At 44.4% G+C, this 17,355-nt stretch overlaps 1 protein-coding gene across 7 annotated transcripts in view; it reads left to right on the forward strand.

Moving 5' to 3' along the window:
• FAT3 (FAT atypical cadherin 3) overlaps nucleotides 1–17,355 on the forward strand; it is a 573,356-nt gene that overhangs the window by 549,841 nt on the left and 6,160 nt on the right. For 4 of the 7 annotated variants that reach the window (XM_039539405.1, XM_039539430.1, XM_039539413.1 and 1 more), the window contains 5 exons: nucleotides 2,724–2,877; nucleotides 3,789–4,444; nucleotides 6,714–6,827; nucleotides 13,511–13,570; nucleotides 16,727–16,762. In XM_039539405.1, the coding sequence (XP_039395339.1) occupies nucleotides 2,724–2,877; nucleotides 3,789–4,444; nucleotides 6,714–6,827; nucleotides 13,511–13,570; nucleotides 16,727–16,762 (1,020 nt within the window). The remainder of the gene's footprint in view (nucleotides 1–2,723; nucleotides 2,878–3,788; nucleotides 4,445–6,713; nucleotides 6,828–13,510; nucleotides 13,571–16,726; nucleotides 16,763–17,355) is intronic. The other 3 variants (XM_039539433.1, XM_039539441.1, XM_039539428.1) reach the window with 2 other exon arrangements.

Genomic DNA, 17,355 nt, shown 5'->3' on the forward strand with positions numbered 1-17,355 from the left:
TCAGCCCAGAGAATCTGCTTTGTGCACTGGCCTGCTGGCAATAACCTCCAGCATACTCAGTACTTCACTTCTATAGTTCCCCATGGAGAATAGTTCTCCACCCATGAATGTGCTAGAGTGAGTGGCATCCTCCTGAACATGTTTTCGGTGGCTTGGGCTAGCTGTGCAACCGGAAAGCTGTCTCCCCGCTGCTTTTGGTCCCAAACTATTAGTATAAGTAGGTTCTGGATTAGTGCCCTGAGATTAAATCAGTGATAAATGTGGACTCTATTTATCTTGTTTTATGAATGTTTTTTCCTATCCTAAGAAATGGATCCCTATACTTAGATACTGTGCTGCTTAGTGTACTAGGCTAGCTTCTGAGTGCATTTTAAAGGCCAAAATTCAGTGTAAAATGCAGCTTTGTAAGTATAAACTTATGTGACAGAGACTTTTTTGTTTTTTGTTTTGTTTTGTTTATCCACTGCCTAGCACAATGGAGCTTAATCCGTTCCGAGCATCTGAGAGTTCAGGTTTTCTAAATGCTGCTCTTAATGCAAATAATATAAAAAATAATGAAAATGGCATGCTTTTTTATTTCCAGTGGAAATAGGGTTCCTTTAGCAATCCAAACATTGTAGCATCATGCTTTATTGTATGAGATCGTGAAAGAAAAATTGACTAACCTCTTTTCAGTTTTCAAGCTCAGAGACATGCAAAAAGTGACAAGAAAATTATATTTTAATATAATTCTTGGTAATTATTAGTAACTTAGATAAAGAAATTTGATTTATAAAAATGTTTTATTTTGTTTTATACTGTCTGGTTAGGTCAGGAATCTACTGAAAACATATTAGTTCGGCTATTACATTGTCACATGACAACTCTCTGCATAAAATCTTTTGTATGTGAATTAAATGTTTTGGTTAAGTTAAATACACAGAGAGATTATAATGCTTTACTGTAGTGTTTTGGTCTATAGATGTCACTATTGAGTCACATAATGGAACACTGACATAATCTTGTTCACTCATGCAGTGATTCCTTTCCAAACTATTTGTAAGCAAATGGTTTTCCAGGTAACAAGAAATCCTCCTAATAGGCTGGCATCATATAATGCATATGGCATTGTCAGTTTCGCATCTCGTTAGGCCACTCTGTGTGTTTGTCCAAATCTTTGAATGTTCAGAATGTAGTTCAGAATGTCTGAATTGGGGGGAAAAAAACCCACCTCCTCTTGCAGATGCAGCACTGACACCGGAACACCGAAAATATGTGGTTTTGTGATACTTGCAGTTGTCTAATAGGCCCAGTGGCAGCATCCACAACACTAAATTTGTTCCAGGTTTTTAATTTTAAGCAATGTTCACTAATGTTACTCATCGGTACAAAAGTGAGTGTGCAAGGAAACTGGAAGTTCTAGGAACTGTTGGGTTCTATTTCTAACTGCAGCTGACCTCCAGTATGAGACTGAGCAGGAAACTTGGGGCCAACAGTACGATCTCGAATCCAGGCTGTTCCGTCAATTTCAATGGAGTAAATCCTGATTTAGACCAGGCTGTGATTAAACAGGTTCTTAACCATATGCTGCCCCAGATTAGCTAACAGTATGGATGTCATACTGCTTTCCCACCTCACTCGGGCGTTGGGTGGGTCAGTTATGGTTTGCAAAGCACACAGAGTCTCTTAGATGACAGATTATATAGAAATGTTAAGTATCGTTTTCATGTCTATTCTTAATTTAGTGTCATGCGATTTTCTCTTCTAGTGATGAGATCGGTAAACTCCGATGTACCATCCTTGTAAATGTCTGAATTGGAAATATTTTCTAAGTGTCTAGACCAGGGGTGGGCGAACCTTTTGTCCCGAAGACCATATCTGGGAATAGAAATTGTATGGTGGGCCATGAATGCTTACAAAATTGGGGTTGGGGTGCGGGAGGGGCTGAGGGCTTGGGTTGGGGGTGCGGGCTCTGGGGTGGGGATGGGTATGAGGAGTTTGGGGTATAGGAGGTGCTCTGGGCTGAGACCAAGGGGTTCGAAGGGCAAGAGGGGGATCAGGGCTGGGGCAGCGGGGTTGGGTGCGGGAAGGGGTGCAGGCAACGGCTGGGTGTGTGAGCTCTGGGGTAGGGCTGGGGATGAGGGGTTAAGGATGCAGGAGAGTGCTCCAGGCTGGGATCGAGGGTTCAAAGGGTGGGAGGGGGATCAGGGCTGGGGTAGGGGGTTGGGGTGTGGGAAGGGATGAGGGCTCTGGTTGAGGGTGCAGGCTCTGGGGTGGATTCAGCCTGCAGACCGTAGTTTGCCCACCCCTGGTCTAGACGCATTTATTTATTTGGCACGGAAGCCCTGAGGCTTTCTCAAAGGACAGTTGCTGATATCAGAAAGTGAAGGAAAACTTATGGACTGTAACTGCTTCTTTGGTGGTATCATCTGTTGGGATTGAACCCAGGACTCTAGATGTAAAAACATTTGGCTGTACTCCTGGAGCCAAAAGTTCAGCTCCATTAGGGCACAGGCATTTGCAGATCTATACGCTTCTTATAAGGTCTGGCCACCAGTGGCGGACAAACTCTCACATTGCTATTAATGTGGGTCACAGTTGCGTGCCAGAATTCCTGTGTGACACCCCACCCCAAGTGACTCTGTTTCAATTTACCCGGCAGCTACTAATGTAACCAGATTGTATCGTGTGTTGACAGTTGTATTTATAGGCTCCTGTTGTTGCTTTTGTTTTTATTTTCCCAGGTTATCAGTGTAGTTGCCTCTCTCAATTCACAGGAAGAAACTGTGAATCTGAGATCACAGTGTGCTTTCCAAATCCATGTCGGAATGGAGGGTCGTGTGACCCGATAGGCAATGCCTTCATCTGCAATTGCAAAAATGGACTGACAGGAGTAACGTAAGTGAACTACCGGTGGGGAATTGGCATCTTTGAATCATTTCAATACGAGGTCTTCTTTGCACAGGGCATCTTGTACCCCAAAGCCTCTAGTTACCTAACAAAGTATAGCCAAATCACGTGGCTTACCAAGAGGCCATATTAACATGATCCAATAAATCCATTAGGCCAAAGTTTTCCAAAGTGGTATTTAAACTTAGCTTCCGAAGTTGTTGTTTAGCTCTGGGATTTCAGTGGAATTTGGGCACCTAACTCCCATAGGCTCTTTGAAAGTCCCCATCACCCACTCCTTTCCCATATTAGTACAGTTTTGATATCTCCTTTTCCCCCTATTTGTTCTCTTTCATTTCCATTCCCTTTCTCTTTCCTAACCATCTAAAATCCTATAGAATTTAATAGCCATTGCTAACCTTTTGTTAGGTTATTTGAACTAGTCTGTGGAATTGTACAGCAGGGATATCAATTTGTATCGAATCTCATGGAATGGTCCAAAACACCTACAGAAAAGTTAGCATTTTTATTACAGTCTGTGAGCCTGATTCATCACTGTATTGGTCCAGTTTTATACCGGTTTCACTCCACAGAAATCAATGGAGTTGCACCAGCATAAAACCTGGGAGTAATGCAGTGGTGAATCAGTCCTAGGAGCTTTTTCCTGACCAGTAGGATTAATCAGTTCTTTTCTCCAGTATGTTTTCTTGTCATTGACTTAAAAAGCAGCAGAACTTGTTTCCATCTTTAGAAGATGTTAAATATTGTAATGTGGCTGGATAATAATATGTTCATTTGCCAGACACTGGCAGAGTACAAAACACAATTGCTGCCTGGACAGCCTAAATACATGAGGGTAAGCGATGTTGATTGCTAAGGTTTCTCCTCCAAGATCTATAGCCATGTCTTGTTCTCTTAAGGTGCGAAGATGATGTCAACGAATGTGAAAGAGAGGAATGTGAAAATGGCGGCTCCTGCATCAACGTTTTTGGCTCGTTTCTATGTAACTGCACTCCTGGGTACGTGGGGCAGTATTGTGGCCTCAGGCCTGTGGTGGTACCCAACATACAAGCCGGACATTCCTACGTCGGCAAAGAAGAGCTAATAGGAATAGCAGTCGTCCTTTTTGTCATCTTTGTGTTGATCATCCTGTTTATAGTTTTCCGCAAGAAAGTGTTCAGGAAAAATTACTCACGCAACAATATCACCCTGGTCCAGGACCCGGCTACTGCTGCTCTGCTCAACAAGAGCAACGGGATCCAGTTCAAGAACCTAAGGAACAGTGGGGACAGTCGCAATATCTACCAAGAGGTAGGGCCACCGCAAGTCCCTGTGAGGCCCATGGCTTACACCCCTTGCTTCCAGAGTGACTCGCGGAACAATTTAGACAAGATAGTGGATGGCCTTGGAGTTGAGCATCAGGAGATGACGACGTTTCATCCAGAGTCTCCTCGTATACTAACAGCAAGGCGGGGTGTGGTGGTGTGCAGCGTGGCTCCCAACCTGCCAGCCGTGTCTCCCTGTCGATCCGACTGTGACTCCATCAGGAAGAGTACCTGGGACGGCGGTACTGAAAGTGAGTAGCGTCATCTGATGCCGGGTGTTATTTTCCCTGTCTGACACATGTTATAACAGCTCTTGTCAGAGTACAGCAGTTTTATGAGCTCAAGGGTGGCAGAGTGAACCAAGATATGCTGTGTGGTTAACTCTAGGTAAGTTTGACAGGGAACACATAATGAATTTAATTGAAAGCAGCCCAGGCTAATGTACTCACAGTTGTTACATTTCACAGAGAAGGTGATTGCTTAGTTCTGAAAGGATGTAATTAGGATGAGAGTAGGTATACAAGTGCCCTATTTAGATCATCAAAATATGACAACCCACCTACTTTTTATATTCATTCAGAACATTCGAGGAAGACTGATCTGAGGACTCTGGTCGCATGATGCAGTGCAAGTGTCTTTCTGTTGAAAAGGAAAATTTTAGGCTAAGTTTCCTGACTGTGAGCTCTCTTAGCTTGGGCAGTCAGTCTTGCAAGGGGTATTTAGAACTAGACAAGACAAAGCACTTAAAAATTAATTCAGGAAATGAATTAATAAGTATTTTTTATCTCTAATAATTATGCTGCTTGTCGGTAGAGTGTAAGCTGCTCTTATAACCACATTTTCAACCTATTACTTTCTCATCTGCGCTAAATGTTAAAACCTCGTACAAGCTGTTATCTTCATATTTAAACCATTTGTGCTCCCAGTGCTTCTCTTCCCTTTTTACTGATAGCAAAGCACATCTTCAATTTCTGTACAGTCTATCCACACATGGGACATGATACAGGTTATCACATCAGGAAATAGCAGTTTCCAAGGGCCATATATTAGCCTGTATGTCCCTCTGCCCTTATCGCAAGGCAGTGCTTGATAAGACGCTTTGTATTAGGGCGCAGGTCCTCAAAGTTTTCTCGTTTTGCTCATCTTTTTTTTTTTCTTCTTAGTAACCTCATTCCTCTTTTATTCTGTTGCCTCTTGAAACCCTTGTTTTGTAGATTAAACTAAAACTTCCAACTGAAGGAGCCCATACTACAACCTTTATCTTAATATGGGAAGTCCCATTGTTCTGGAAATTATTCATGGAGAACAAAGGGACAAGTGCAGAACTAGCTTAACCTTTTAACTTCAATTGGGTGGTGTAAATGAGGTCAGAATTTTGACCAAATGTATTTCTAGCATTGTGAAGCACAAGAATGACCTTTATTTACTGAGGATATAATTCTCAGGTTTTCTGGCAGTGTTTTAATTTTTGACTTGCCACTTACATTGAAGACAACAGCATTTGCAGATATAGGTATGTTTTTCTTACCTATAAACACGGTTTCATTGATCAGAAGAAGAATAAAGACCTAAATATCCTTATTACAGAATGTAATTGTGCCACTTTGATAGTTGTTTGATTGGAAATATATATCTGTTTGTGTTTAATTATGGGGTGTGTTTGTACCTTTATGTGGAGGGGAGAGGATATATACCATAGACGGCAGTTAAATTAAGTACCTTTCTGGACTGTTCAGGAGTTAGGAGAAATTGTCAAGTGCTTGAAGAGGAAAGGCTCTGGAAGTGCAAAGTATAATCACTGTGACTATTCGCCAGTGGCAGAGCAAGTAGAGCCTAATTCAGAGGCCACTGAAGTCAATGGAAAGACTCCCATTAACTTCAATGGGCTTTGGCGCAGGCCCTGAGGGAGGTAATAAAAAAAAAAAGGTAATAACTGGAGATATACCAATCTCCTAGAACTGGAAGGGACCTTGAAAGGTCATCGTCCAGCCCCCTGCCTTCACTAGCAGGACCAATTTTTGCCCCAGATCCCTAAGTGGCCTCCTCAAGGATTGAACTCACAACCCTGGGTTTAGCAGGCCAATGCTCAAACCACTGAGCTATCCCTGCCCCTGCCCCTGCCCCAGCCCCAGCCCCAGGACAGTGAACTGTAAAGATCAATGTAATTATGATCTATTGTATAAGATGTTTATAGCTCCCTTTTGAATCATAATTTTAATTAGCTCTGATTCCCACACCACCTTCAAATGGGAAAATTTAAAACAGCTGCTGCTTCATTGCTTCGGCTGCCATCAACCATTTCAAAACTTGTCAGATGTTTCAAAAACATAATTCACATTGGCTGTCCTCTTGTCCAATAGATGAAGTCATTTCCCACAACTGAAGTAAATAATTTTATTCCAACAAAAGCAAGAGGGAACTACTTGTTTGCAACATTTAACTCACTCTGCAGTGGTATAACTAGACATATGTGCATACCTACACAGTACCATTTTGCTTTGTTTTTTGCTATCGATGAAGGTAAAGAGGTTGATGACGCTGAAGAGGTGACCTGTTTTGCCGGAAGTAATAAAGGCAGCAACTCTGAAGTTCAGTCCCTCAGCTCCTTCCAGTCAGACTCAGGTGATGATAATGGTAAGAAATGATTCCAGCATTATTATATTGGGGACGAGTGATCAGCAGAGGTTGCCACCACTTTCCGTTGTTTCCACGTCTTGTAAACCCATCCAGCCATTATAGAGAGAGGGCTGGAATTTAGTAGAAAATCTCGTGCAGTCTGAGCACAGGCTTGGGAGCACAGAGCTCTCTGCGGTTCTAAACCTCTCTGCGGTTCTTTTTTCAATTAAAGGGAAAAAAGCCCTGAGCTGTCCTAGGAAGACCCAGCTTTACAACAGACCCAAAGGTCCAAAATGCAAGGAATGTAATGGACCTTGATATAAAGCAGCAGCGTTTTTCAGCCTTGGAGCAATATCTTTTTCATGTCTCAAGAGTCAGTTCAAAGGGAAATCCTATAAGGTTTGCAAGTCTCCTTTAGGATTCTCAACAAAAAACTCCACTACCTTTCAGTGGACAGTCATTTGTGACTGTCATGCTAGGAATCACAGCTGGATGAATGATCAATACCGTTACATCCCAACTCAGAAAAAGTTAGTTGCCTGCTCTCATGTATTAGATTGTTACCTCAGTGGTTGACATAAGGTTATACAAGGGGTGAATATATGGGGCCTAAAATTAAGCAGCCGATCAAACCTCTATTCCTAAGGACCGCATGTGATGAGCAGTGGTCTGAAACAAGGCTAGATGCTCCTGCCATGAAAGTGGATGCCTAATTCAGATGCATCAGGAAGATTATCACAAACAAATTGTTTTTAGCATCCTCAACAATCAATTAATGAAGCATGTGGAGATCTAGTTCCTCAGTCATCGTGTACAGCTCTTCCTTAAGTGCTCTTAAATATTAGAAAAAGCACTTAAAGTGAAGTGCATTCATAGATCCTTTTGGTTAAGCTGTGACCTTTTACCCAGAAGCAACATAGCGATTATTTTTGTTGTGCTCATGAGTGCTTTTCCTGGGAGGGGGAAATTGTCTTGTCATCAGATCACACAGATTCTTCTTCGAGTGATGGTCCCTATTGTATTCCACTGTGGGTTACGCACACGCACCATGCGCCCTGAGCTACAGAATTTGAAAGCAGTGCCTGCTGGTCTGTCCATATGCCCTGGGTCACCTTGTGCTTCCAACCCAGGGGATTGAGGGGGAGATAGACCGACCACCTCTCCAGTCTCTTCTCACTGCCACATGGTCCAGGTGAGAAACTTTAGTGTCCGCAGCTTCAGCTTCCTTCTACAAAATAAGAATCATCTAGTCTGTAAATAGTTTAACAGTTCTAATAGGTTTTAAAAGTTTTAATCATTTTAAAAACTATTAGCCCTCCACTCCCACCCCATTTGGGTACCAGACTATGCCCAGGACTTCAGGCTTCAAACTCTGTGCTCCTGCTCGCCATCCTTCTCAGTCAGCGATGACCACCAGCGCGGCCTGTACTGCCTTGGGGAAACTCACATTGTGGCAAGGTGCAGTGTGCACTGATTGTTCCCCAGCCATACCTGAGAAGGGTGGGAACTTCTTCTCCACAAATCCCCATGGAGGCCATAAGGCCCCAGTTGGACCCAGGCCCGGGAACACCCCCCCACACACCCTGTACATCGGCCTGATTCAGCAAAGAATGTGCCTCCTGCTGTGAAGTCTGACTCTGGTGTGAGAGAATCTGCCTGCAGAGACCCTACGGTGGGGTCTTGTCAGAACGCTAGGAAGCACTCTCAAAAGCATGAGACTAAGTCTTCCTCTAAGTCCACTTGAAAGAAGTTGGACTCAGCTGTAAGCAAGCCCATTGGCTTGGCCTATGAGGATTTAGTACGTCCTAAGTCCCAGAGGCACAACAAGAAAGTTCAAAGCATTGGGCTCCATTGGTACCAGACCATTGTCCATTGGCACGGTCATCCCCAGCTCCTCCCAAACCCCGGGATCTGTCTGCACTGACCAAGTCTGATCACCGCCAACTTCAGATACCACCCTTCTTGCCAGCTTCGATGGCCCAGGCAAAACCTCTCACACCGGGGAGATCTGAATCTGTTGCCGCTCCACAGGACATTTTGGCTCTCAAATGTTCTCTTCTTGGGCAAAGCAAAGAGGCATTCTCCCAGAGACTACAAATATTCCTCTCATCTTGGACTATATCCTCTCTGTCCATCAGCTCCTTGGAAGTACACTTGGCGGTGATCAGTGCATACAATCCACCTTCTTAGGGCTACTTGATCTTTGCACAGCTGCTGACCAATAGATTCTGGGAAAGCCTAATCATAGAGTTGGAAGGGACCTCAGGAGATCATCTAGTCCAACCCCCTGCTCAAAGCAGGACCAATCCCCGGACAGATTTTTTCCCCAGATCCCTAAATGGCCCCCTCAAGGATTGAACTCACAACACTGGGTTTAACAGGCCAGTGTTCAGACCACTGAGCTATCCCTCCCCCCAGTATTTAAAATATGTCCCTTAAAGATAAGAATTCTAGTTCAGTATCTACTGTAATCAAGGCTCAGAGAGCTTCAGAGAGAATAGGAAGGCCTTTTAGGTCATCGGCGTCATCCCACAAAAGTCAGTGCAGAATAGCATATTCTGTAGGACCCCCAAAGAGGAGCACAGACAGAATTCAGACACACATGGACACACACACAGGGAGTAAGGAGACACTCTCCTTTTAAAGCAGTTAAGTGTTTCTCCAGGAGCAGGACTGGAAACAAGGCTGGAGCAAGAGCAGGGCCTGTGGGACCCGTTACCACTATCAGGCAGGGGATTGTTCCAAGCCATTCTGTGACTCTGGGCAGACTGAGCTACTGTTTCTCCTGTGCGGCTTATATAGGTGCCCTGAGAGTCACCGGAGCAGCTCCTGGCTTGTGCATTGACTGGAGCTTAGCAGAGGAATGACTCATCACTGCAAGTGGTTTAATCAGGCTCTGGTTCAGGGATGACTCACCACCTCACATTCCCACACTGTAGTTCCATTCTAAAGTTAGTGAATGAATCGATCTTGCAAAGGTCAGAGTGTTGCCCCCGAAACTGCATAGCTGCTCACCAGCCTCAAGGAGACACGAAGGAGGAGTCATTATTACATTTCTTCCCATCAAGGTTGCGCATGACCCTGCCTGCAACAGACTGTCCTCCTTTGGGACCGGGCAATGTGTTGCATCATATTGCAAAAATTATTAGCAAAACTGTGTAGGGTTTTCATCTTCCACTGACTCGGGAAGCTTGTTCCATATATGGAAGCAATAGAGCTCATCTTGCTGGAGCTGGGAATGGTTCCTCTAAAAGTGCCATTACAAGCAAAAGGTATTGCTGCTTCCTCCTAAGAGAAACATCATACTGTTCATTCAGTTTGTATCAATACATGGGTAGGCAGCATACATCCCCCCGAGGGTTGCTGCTCTGGGGCTTTCCCTGTGGGTTTCCATAGCTTCAGTGGGTTCATCTCATAACTCTAACATTTCTTTTGAATGCTTTTTATTGTGAACATTTACTGTGACTGGGGTTTTTTTAAGGTGACATTTGAATGTGTTTAAATTGCTTGTCTCAGTTTGTTGGGCTCAGAGTAATTAGGATTAATTTTTATGATCAAAAAAGGAAAATGATGTCTTAAAATTCCTTATAAACCTTAATGGGAAAAGAATGCCTGCTCTCAGCACACAGGTTTTCAGAGTGCACTTAGAAGGCAAGTTACTGTTTCTGTAAGAAGGAATTTTGACTGGATGGGCTAAAGCAAACTGAAAAGGACTCTGTCAGGTTACTATTGTACTGGGGGGTCTAGGGTGGGTGAATTGGTTCAGGGATCAGAGGGACCAGGGCCGGCTCCAGACCCCAGCGCGCCAAGCAGGCGCGTGGGGCGGCATTGTCCTGGCAGGGCGGCATTTGGCTCTGGCGGACCTTCCGCAGTCATGCCTGCGGAGGGTCCCCTCTTCCCGCGGCTCCGCTTGAGCTCCCGCAGGCATGACTGTGGCAGGTGCGATGGTCCCGCGGCTTGGACGGAGCTCCTGCAGGCATGCCTGCGGATGCTCCACCGGAGCCGTGGGACCACGGGACCGTCCGCAGGCACTTCTGCCCTGGCCGCGGGACCGGGGAAGGGCGGCGTGAGCGGTGCGGCGCGCCGCCCTGCTTGGGGCGGCAGAATTTCTAGAGCCGCCCCTGAGAGGGACCATATACTGAGACCCCTAGTTTTCTCCACCAAAGCTGACCCTGTTCATGGATGCTACCCCTGTCATAATGAATCAGCCAGAGGGATTCCCTCCAGAACAGCATGAGGAGACTGAGTGTACAGCCTCTCCAGGTAGTCCCAGTCCCTGCTGTCTCTTGCAACTGGTCTCAGAACCCAAACTCAGATCCCGTGGGGAAGGGTAACTCCTTAACATAAGAACGGCCATACTGGGTCAGACCAAAGGTCCATCTAACCCAGTATCCCATCTTCCGACAGTGGCCAATGCCAGGTGCCCCAGAGGGAATGAATAGAACAGGTAATCATCAAGTGATCCATCCCATCCCCTGTTGCTCATTCCCAGCTTCTGGCAAACAGAGGCTAGGGACACCATCCCTGCCCATCCTGGCTAATAGCCACTGATGGACTTGTCCTCCATTAACTTATCTAGTCCTTTTTTTAACCCTATTATAGTCTTGGCCTTCACAACATCCTCTAGCAAGGAGTTCCACAGGTTTACTATGCGTTGTGTGAAAAAACTACTTCCTTTTGTTTGTTTTAAATCTGCGGCCTATTAATTTCATTTGGTGACCCCTAGTTCTTGTGTTATGAGGAGTAAATAACACTACCTTATTTACTTTTTCCACACCAGTCATGATTTTATAGACCTCTCCACCATATCCCCCCTTAGTTGTCTCTTTTCCAAGCTGAAAAGTCCCACTTTTATTAATCTCTCCTCATACGGAAGCCGTTCCATAGCCCTAATAATTTTTGTTGCCCTTTTCTGAACCTTTTCCAATTCAAGTATATCTTTTTTGAGATGGAGCGACCACATCTGCATGCAGTACTCAAGTTGTTGGCATACCATGGATTTATATAGAGGCAATATGATATTTTCTGTCTTATTATCCATCCCTTTCTCAATGATTCCCAACATTCTGTTCGCTTTTTGCACTGCCATTTCCATGCGAGGCTGACCCTGGTTTTTAATATTTTGTTTTCAACTCTTGTCTCTCAGATGCTTCACACTAGCATCACATTCTCTTCAGGCTTTGCCTTTTTTTTCATTAGCCATGCATTTGTATTAGCAGAGGGACAGACAAGATTTTTTTTTTTATTTCTCCAAATTGTGTGTGCCAAATCTTGCACTAGTTGGCACTGCTAGGCTAAGCAGTGACTCTGTAATTTATGCTGGTGGAATCCTGCTGGCCAGGTGGTGGAGGGCACTTCACTGCGTCTCTGGAAAGGCACCCCACGTAGTGCTCCCTTCACCCTCTTTCCCCAGCCATGCAGCAGCTAACCATATAATGGAGAGTTTTTTATCCCTCTCTATTACTCATGGTAATAGTACTCATGGTACAGATATGGGACTCCCTTGTTTATATGATTATAATCATATAATCACTGATGGCATCGATAAGGTCAACACAGCTCAAGGATATGGTTTATTTGGTTAACCAGGCCTCTCTCTGCTAAATGGCTGTCAATGAGGGATGAGCTTAAATACCATGAGAAGAGAGGCTATTTCTGGCTCAATAAGGGGGCCTCTTCCCAGGACCATTACGTTGGCTCATGGTAATTAGAGGCGGGAAAGACTGTTCGTTCATGAAGAGTCAGCACCAATTTAATGGAAGTCTTTCCACTGACTCCAGTGGGCCTGGGGCCATGCCTCAAGTGCAGGGGCTAGCCTCCCAGCCGAAGCAGAATGGGATATTAATCAGAATAATGCTGCACATTCAGAAACCACCTATGAAAGCTTGTTCGCAAAAAATGTCAAGTCCTGGTTTGCCAAGCTGTGAGATCGGGAGAAGGTTCAGATAAGCATCTGAACTTGAGGTAGCTCATCCAAAACCCAGGACCTTTTGGAGTCCACTCATTGCTACCGTCAAGGTGTCTGTGCCATACAACGCTGTTTGGTCCTGTATTGAACCGTGATTGGTTACTGGTAAAACACGTTTTGAACCCACAGGACATTCAACATAGCATTTTATTTAACGTGGGTCAAAATTTGAATTGAAAATTTGACTGTGTCCTAATTATAGCAGCACTGCTTAATGTCCTGGAGGTACTATGCTGCAGGGTATGCACAGTAAATAAGTAAAATATCTCTATTAGGAAATAGATTAAGTTGAAGGCTTAACACCATTTCAGATCTGCGTGATTGCCTCAAAGATAATGATTGCTTTGAACACACCGCACTGTCTCTGGAGGACTTTGAGCAAGAATTAATTTGAGATTAGTATCTGGTCAAACCAGATACTACTTTGGTTAATTGAATCAGCTGGACAGTCCCGTTTGAATTTATGATTCAATATTCATCATTGCTTGTGCCTTTTTGGAAGTAATGCTGTGGAATTTATCACCATGTGCTTTTCCATTTGAAAAATATACAGGATTATCTGAAATGAAATGTGTTGGAAACCACTGCATAATTCATGAATTGTTTGGCAGCCTTTTCCATGCTAGTTCTGTTTGAGAAATTTTAATGTGGGAACATATTGTGTGTGTTTTTAAATACTAACCTAAAGCTATCCTTCCCCTCCCTTTATTTTCTGCTCTCCCTTTTCCACAAGCTTCCATAGTGACTGTCATACAGCTTGTCAACAATGTAGTTGACACTATAGAAAATGAAGGTATTTAATTTTTTTTCTTTATTATTCTGCAAACATTGCCTCCTGTATTCTTTGTTGAAACACTACAGCAGAACCTCACTAATTTACACTGACTGGCAAACCCACTACAGATGACGGCTTTACAAATTAGCAAGGTCAGAAACAAACACAGCAGAATAAGAGCTAGGATGATGCATCACAAAATCCACATCGGTAATTTTGGGTGACATCCAGGGCACAGAAAGGCACACGGGGCTTGATCCTGTGCCGTTCAAGTCAATGGGAGTTACTCTGTTGACTTGAATGGGAGCAAGATTAAGCTCATGACGTAGCCAGACTGCTGTGTCTGTCCTACAGAAAGATGCTGGGGCACCATGCATGGGGACTGTTTAACCCCTGACCACAGTGGAGCTAAGTTCTGCAGCTCTTCACGCCGCAGGACCACACGGAGAGGAGATGGGGGCTGACAGTAGGCGTGGGCATAGCCAAATGGTCCCAAATGCCACAATGCCAACACACGGGTTGTGCAGAAAGCTATGGATACTACTACAGAATCATGTCCTGGTTCTCGTTAGAGTGAGGGTATCATAGCCCCCCCATTGGAGGCAGTGTTGCCTAGCACTGGACTGGGACTCAGGACAACTGGGTTCTGTTCCCAGCTGGAACACTTAGCTTGCTGGGCAAGACACTTCACCTTGCTGTGCCTCAGTTTCCCCACTTGTAAAATGGGAATAGGTATACTCTCCTCCTTTGTAAAACACTTTTAGATCTACTGGTGAGAAGTGCTCTATAAGAGCTAGGTTTTATTATTTATTTACTAAGCCCATCAAGTCTGGCTTGCTCAGGATTTCACCCTTATTTAGGAAGTATAGTTTAGTCCAGCCTTACAGACTGCTGCTAGCCCAGGCTGAGTAATGTTTAAGGATGGGCAAATAATATCTTTATTATAATGGCAATAAATGCTGAGGTAGATGATTTTGTGCCCAGGCTAGTGTATTTTCATGGCAGTTTTCAAAGATTCATTTAGCCGGAATAGCTTATGAACATACTTGCTTATTTCCTGAGATCTAAGGATATACCCTAGGGAGTTGTCTAACATATACAATGTAATAAAACCAATACAATGAGGTAATCAATGTTAACTAATAAAATAGACTCGTCCCCAAATTAAGAAAATAAGAAACAACGCCAATACCTCAGTGTCTCAAGACAAAAACTTGAAAAACAAATTGGCTGCACACCAGGCCATAATGGTCAGTTGACTCAAGACAATATGGAAATAAATTTCAGAAGCCTCCACTGAAAATGTGCCCACCTCCAAACTCCTGATGTGAGACCCAGATGTTCTGTGGTAGAGTTGGGTAAAAGCAGTGGATTCTTTGGGTATGTCTGTGCTGTGAAGTTGTTGACAAAAAAAGCCCCCGCTGTGAAAGACAAAAAGTTTTGCCGATGCAAGCAGCAGTGTGACTGTGGCTTTGCGACAAAGCTAACGCAGCTCGCGGTGTAGACAAGCCCTTAATCACGAGACCTCGCACCAACATCTGCTGTTAAATCCCTGCTGGGAAGTCAGGGGCAGAGGGCACTATTTCATGTGGGAATTGTGAGTGGTGCAGGTCAGCAAATTAGTGAGGTTCTACTGGGTAGTGAAAAGATGCAGTTGCTAAGGTACCTGGTGCGCCGTGGGTACAGTATAATTGCATTGACTAAAGATAGCTGGGAAGAGAGCATAGTACTGGTTACAAAGAAAGAGTGTTGTCAGTGTAATCCAGAGGTCCCCAAATTGTGTGGCGCCCCCCCCAAGGGGGCGCATGGAGGAACATTTGTGGGGGCACAGCTGGGGCCCGGGCCAGCCCCCACGTGAGGTGTGGAGGAAGTGCCACCCAGTTCTGCTCCGGGCATCGGCCCTGGCCCCTGGCCGAGGCGTTGCTTCCGGCCCTGCCCCCCAGCTGTGGCACCAGCCTTGGCCCCCTTACCCCTATGCCCCTGGCCCCGTCCCCTGCTCCCAGCCCCAGGTCGGTGTGGGGGGCACGAGGTAAAAGTTTGGGGACCACTGGTGTAATCATTCGTTTTAGGCTCTTTTTGGAAAATATTTGGATGGCTAGTGGAGGTTCAGTGCCGCCAAACCTGCAGCCTCCAGGCAAGCATGTCCCCAGCCCTCCCAGCATCATCAGAGACCAGCTGGAAGGCGGCTAGCATGTTGTTTACTAACCACGCTACATTCCATGTAAACTGGCCTGGGGCTGAATGAGAGCTCTGGGTGATATTCATAAATTGAGCCTCCAGGGAACTGGGATGGTTTCCCTCCCCCCCCCCCCCCCCTCCACACACACACTCTTTTATCTCAGCCCTGGCTGGGATACATAGATTAATGCATCTGAAGGCCATAAAGTACCTTTTATGATGGTTTAATCTGACCTCCTACAATAACACAGTCCATAGATTTTTGCTCAGTGATTCCTGCATTGAGCCCAGTAACTAGGGATTGAATTATTAGAACTTCTTTTTAAGAAAACATAACAGGTTACTCTCCTCCCGTTTAATGCAAAACCTTCATCCCTCTTCTCTTCCCTACCCCATATTGGAATCCCCCTTCCCCTATCAGCTAGCATGGCAGAACAGTTTGGGGGTCACGGGTGTAGGATCGGGGAGCATGCAATCTTAGGTAGTATAGCTGATGACCCCATGGAATGGCTTTCTATTCTATTCAGGTTTTTATATCATGCCCATCATCATGGTATCTGAACTTGGGTGGGCCCAGATTTGTTTGAACTGAGAATGGTGGATTCTTATTTTTCCATTTCAAAGTGAGCAAGAGAGAGAGAAATGTGTTATACAGTTATAAACCTTACAGACTGTGGGTGGCCCTTTCATACTAAGAATTCCAGCTTTAATTTTATTCCATGTTTGTTAAGGGAGGATAGATAATTAAGATGACGAAAGGCAAGGAATGTGACTTACTGATACAAGTGACAGAATGTTTCCATATATGCCTATGTTTGACTGGGCAAGCTTACCTGGTACGTTAAACTAAGGCGCAATTAAAAATGCTATTAAAACGACGTACAGCCAGCTGTATTTTAGACATATGCATGCTAGGAGTTGTATTTTCACCTGTAACTCTATGCTGGTAGCAAGCTTTGAATTACCAGCATTTACTTTTCACTTTGTATCTAACAGTGTCTGTTATGGATCAAGGACAGAACTACAACAGAGGTGACTTTTCTGAGATGCTTTCTGCCTATTGGACTGGTTTCTGTTTTCTCAGTATCAATGTGCTTCATCTGTCTTCCCTCTTCCGGATTACATGATGTCCAAATTCTGCATGCTTGGGAATTTTGCCATCCAGTGTTTACTTCAGGGGCCATCCATACTTTTTGACCTCTCAGCTGTTCACTTTGTGTGTCCTGTGTATTTTCTCTCCTAAAACAAAGTTGTTTGGGGGTGACAGACATGCTATTTTGAGCATGCTGGATTTTTTTTTAATCCCTTGTGAAAAATATTAATTCACAGATTTCCAGCATTTTGGTTTCTTAGACTCATAATTTCTAATGTACTGTACTTACTTGCATCCTTCAATGTGAAATGCTTTCAGATGGTCATGTGTTTTTTCTTTTAATCTTTGTGTTGGCACCGTGATGTAAAGTTGTTTTTCCCCCCCTCTGGGGAGAGCATGGCTGACCGGTTTTAGCAGGCTATGGAGCATGCTGATTATATTTGCATCTGTGGCTGAAATTTGCTGTGAATATTTGCTCTGCAGCAGGTGCATGCAATAGATTTTGTTCTTATTAGTTACTCTCCATCCTAAA

The sequence above is a fragment of the Mauremys reevesii genome, linkage group 1, assembly GCF_016161935.1.
Source record: "Mauremys reevesii isolate NIE-2019 linkage group 1, ASM1616193v1, whole genome shotgun sequence".
Classification (NCBI taxonomy): domain Eukaryota; kingdom Metazoa; phylum Chordata; order Testudines; family Geoemydidae; genus Mauremys; species Mauremys reevesii.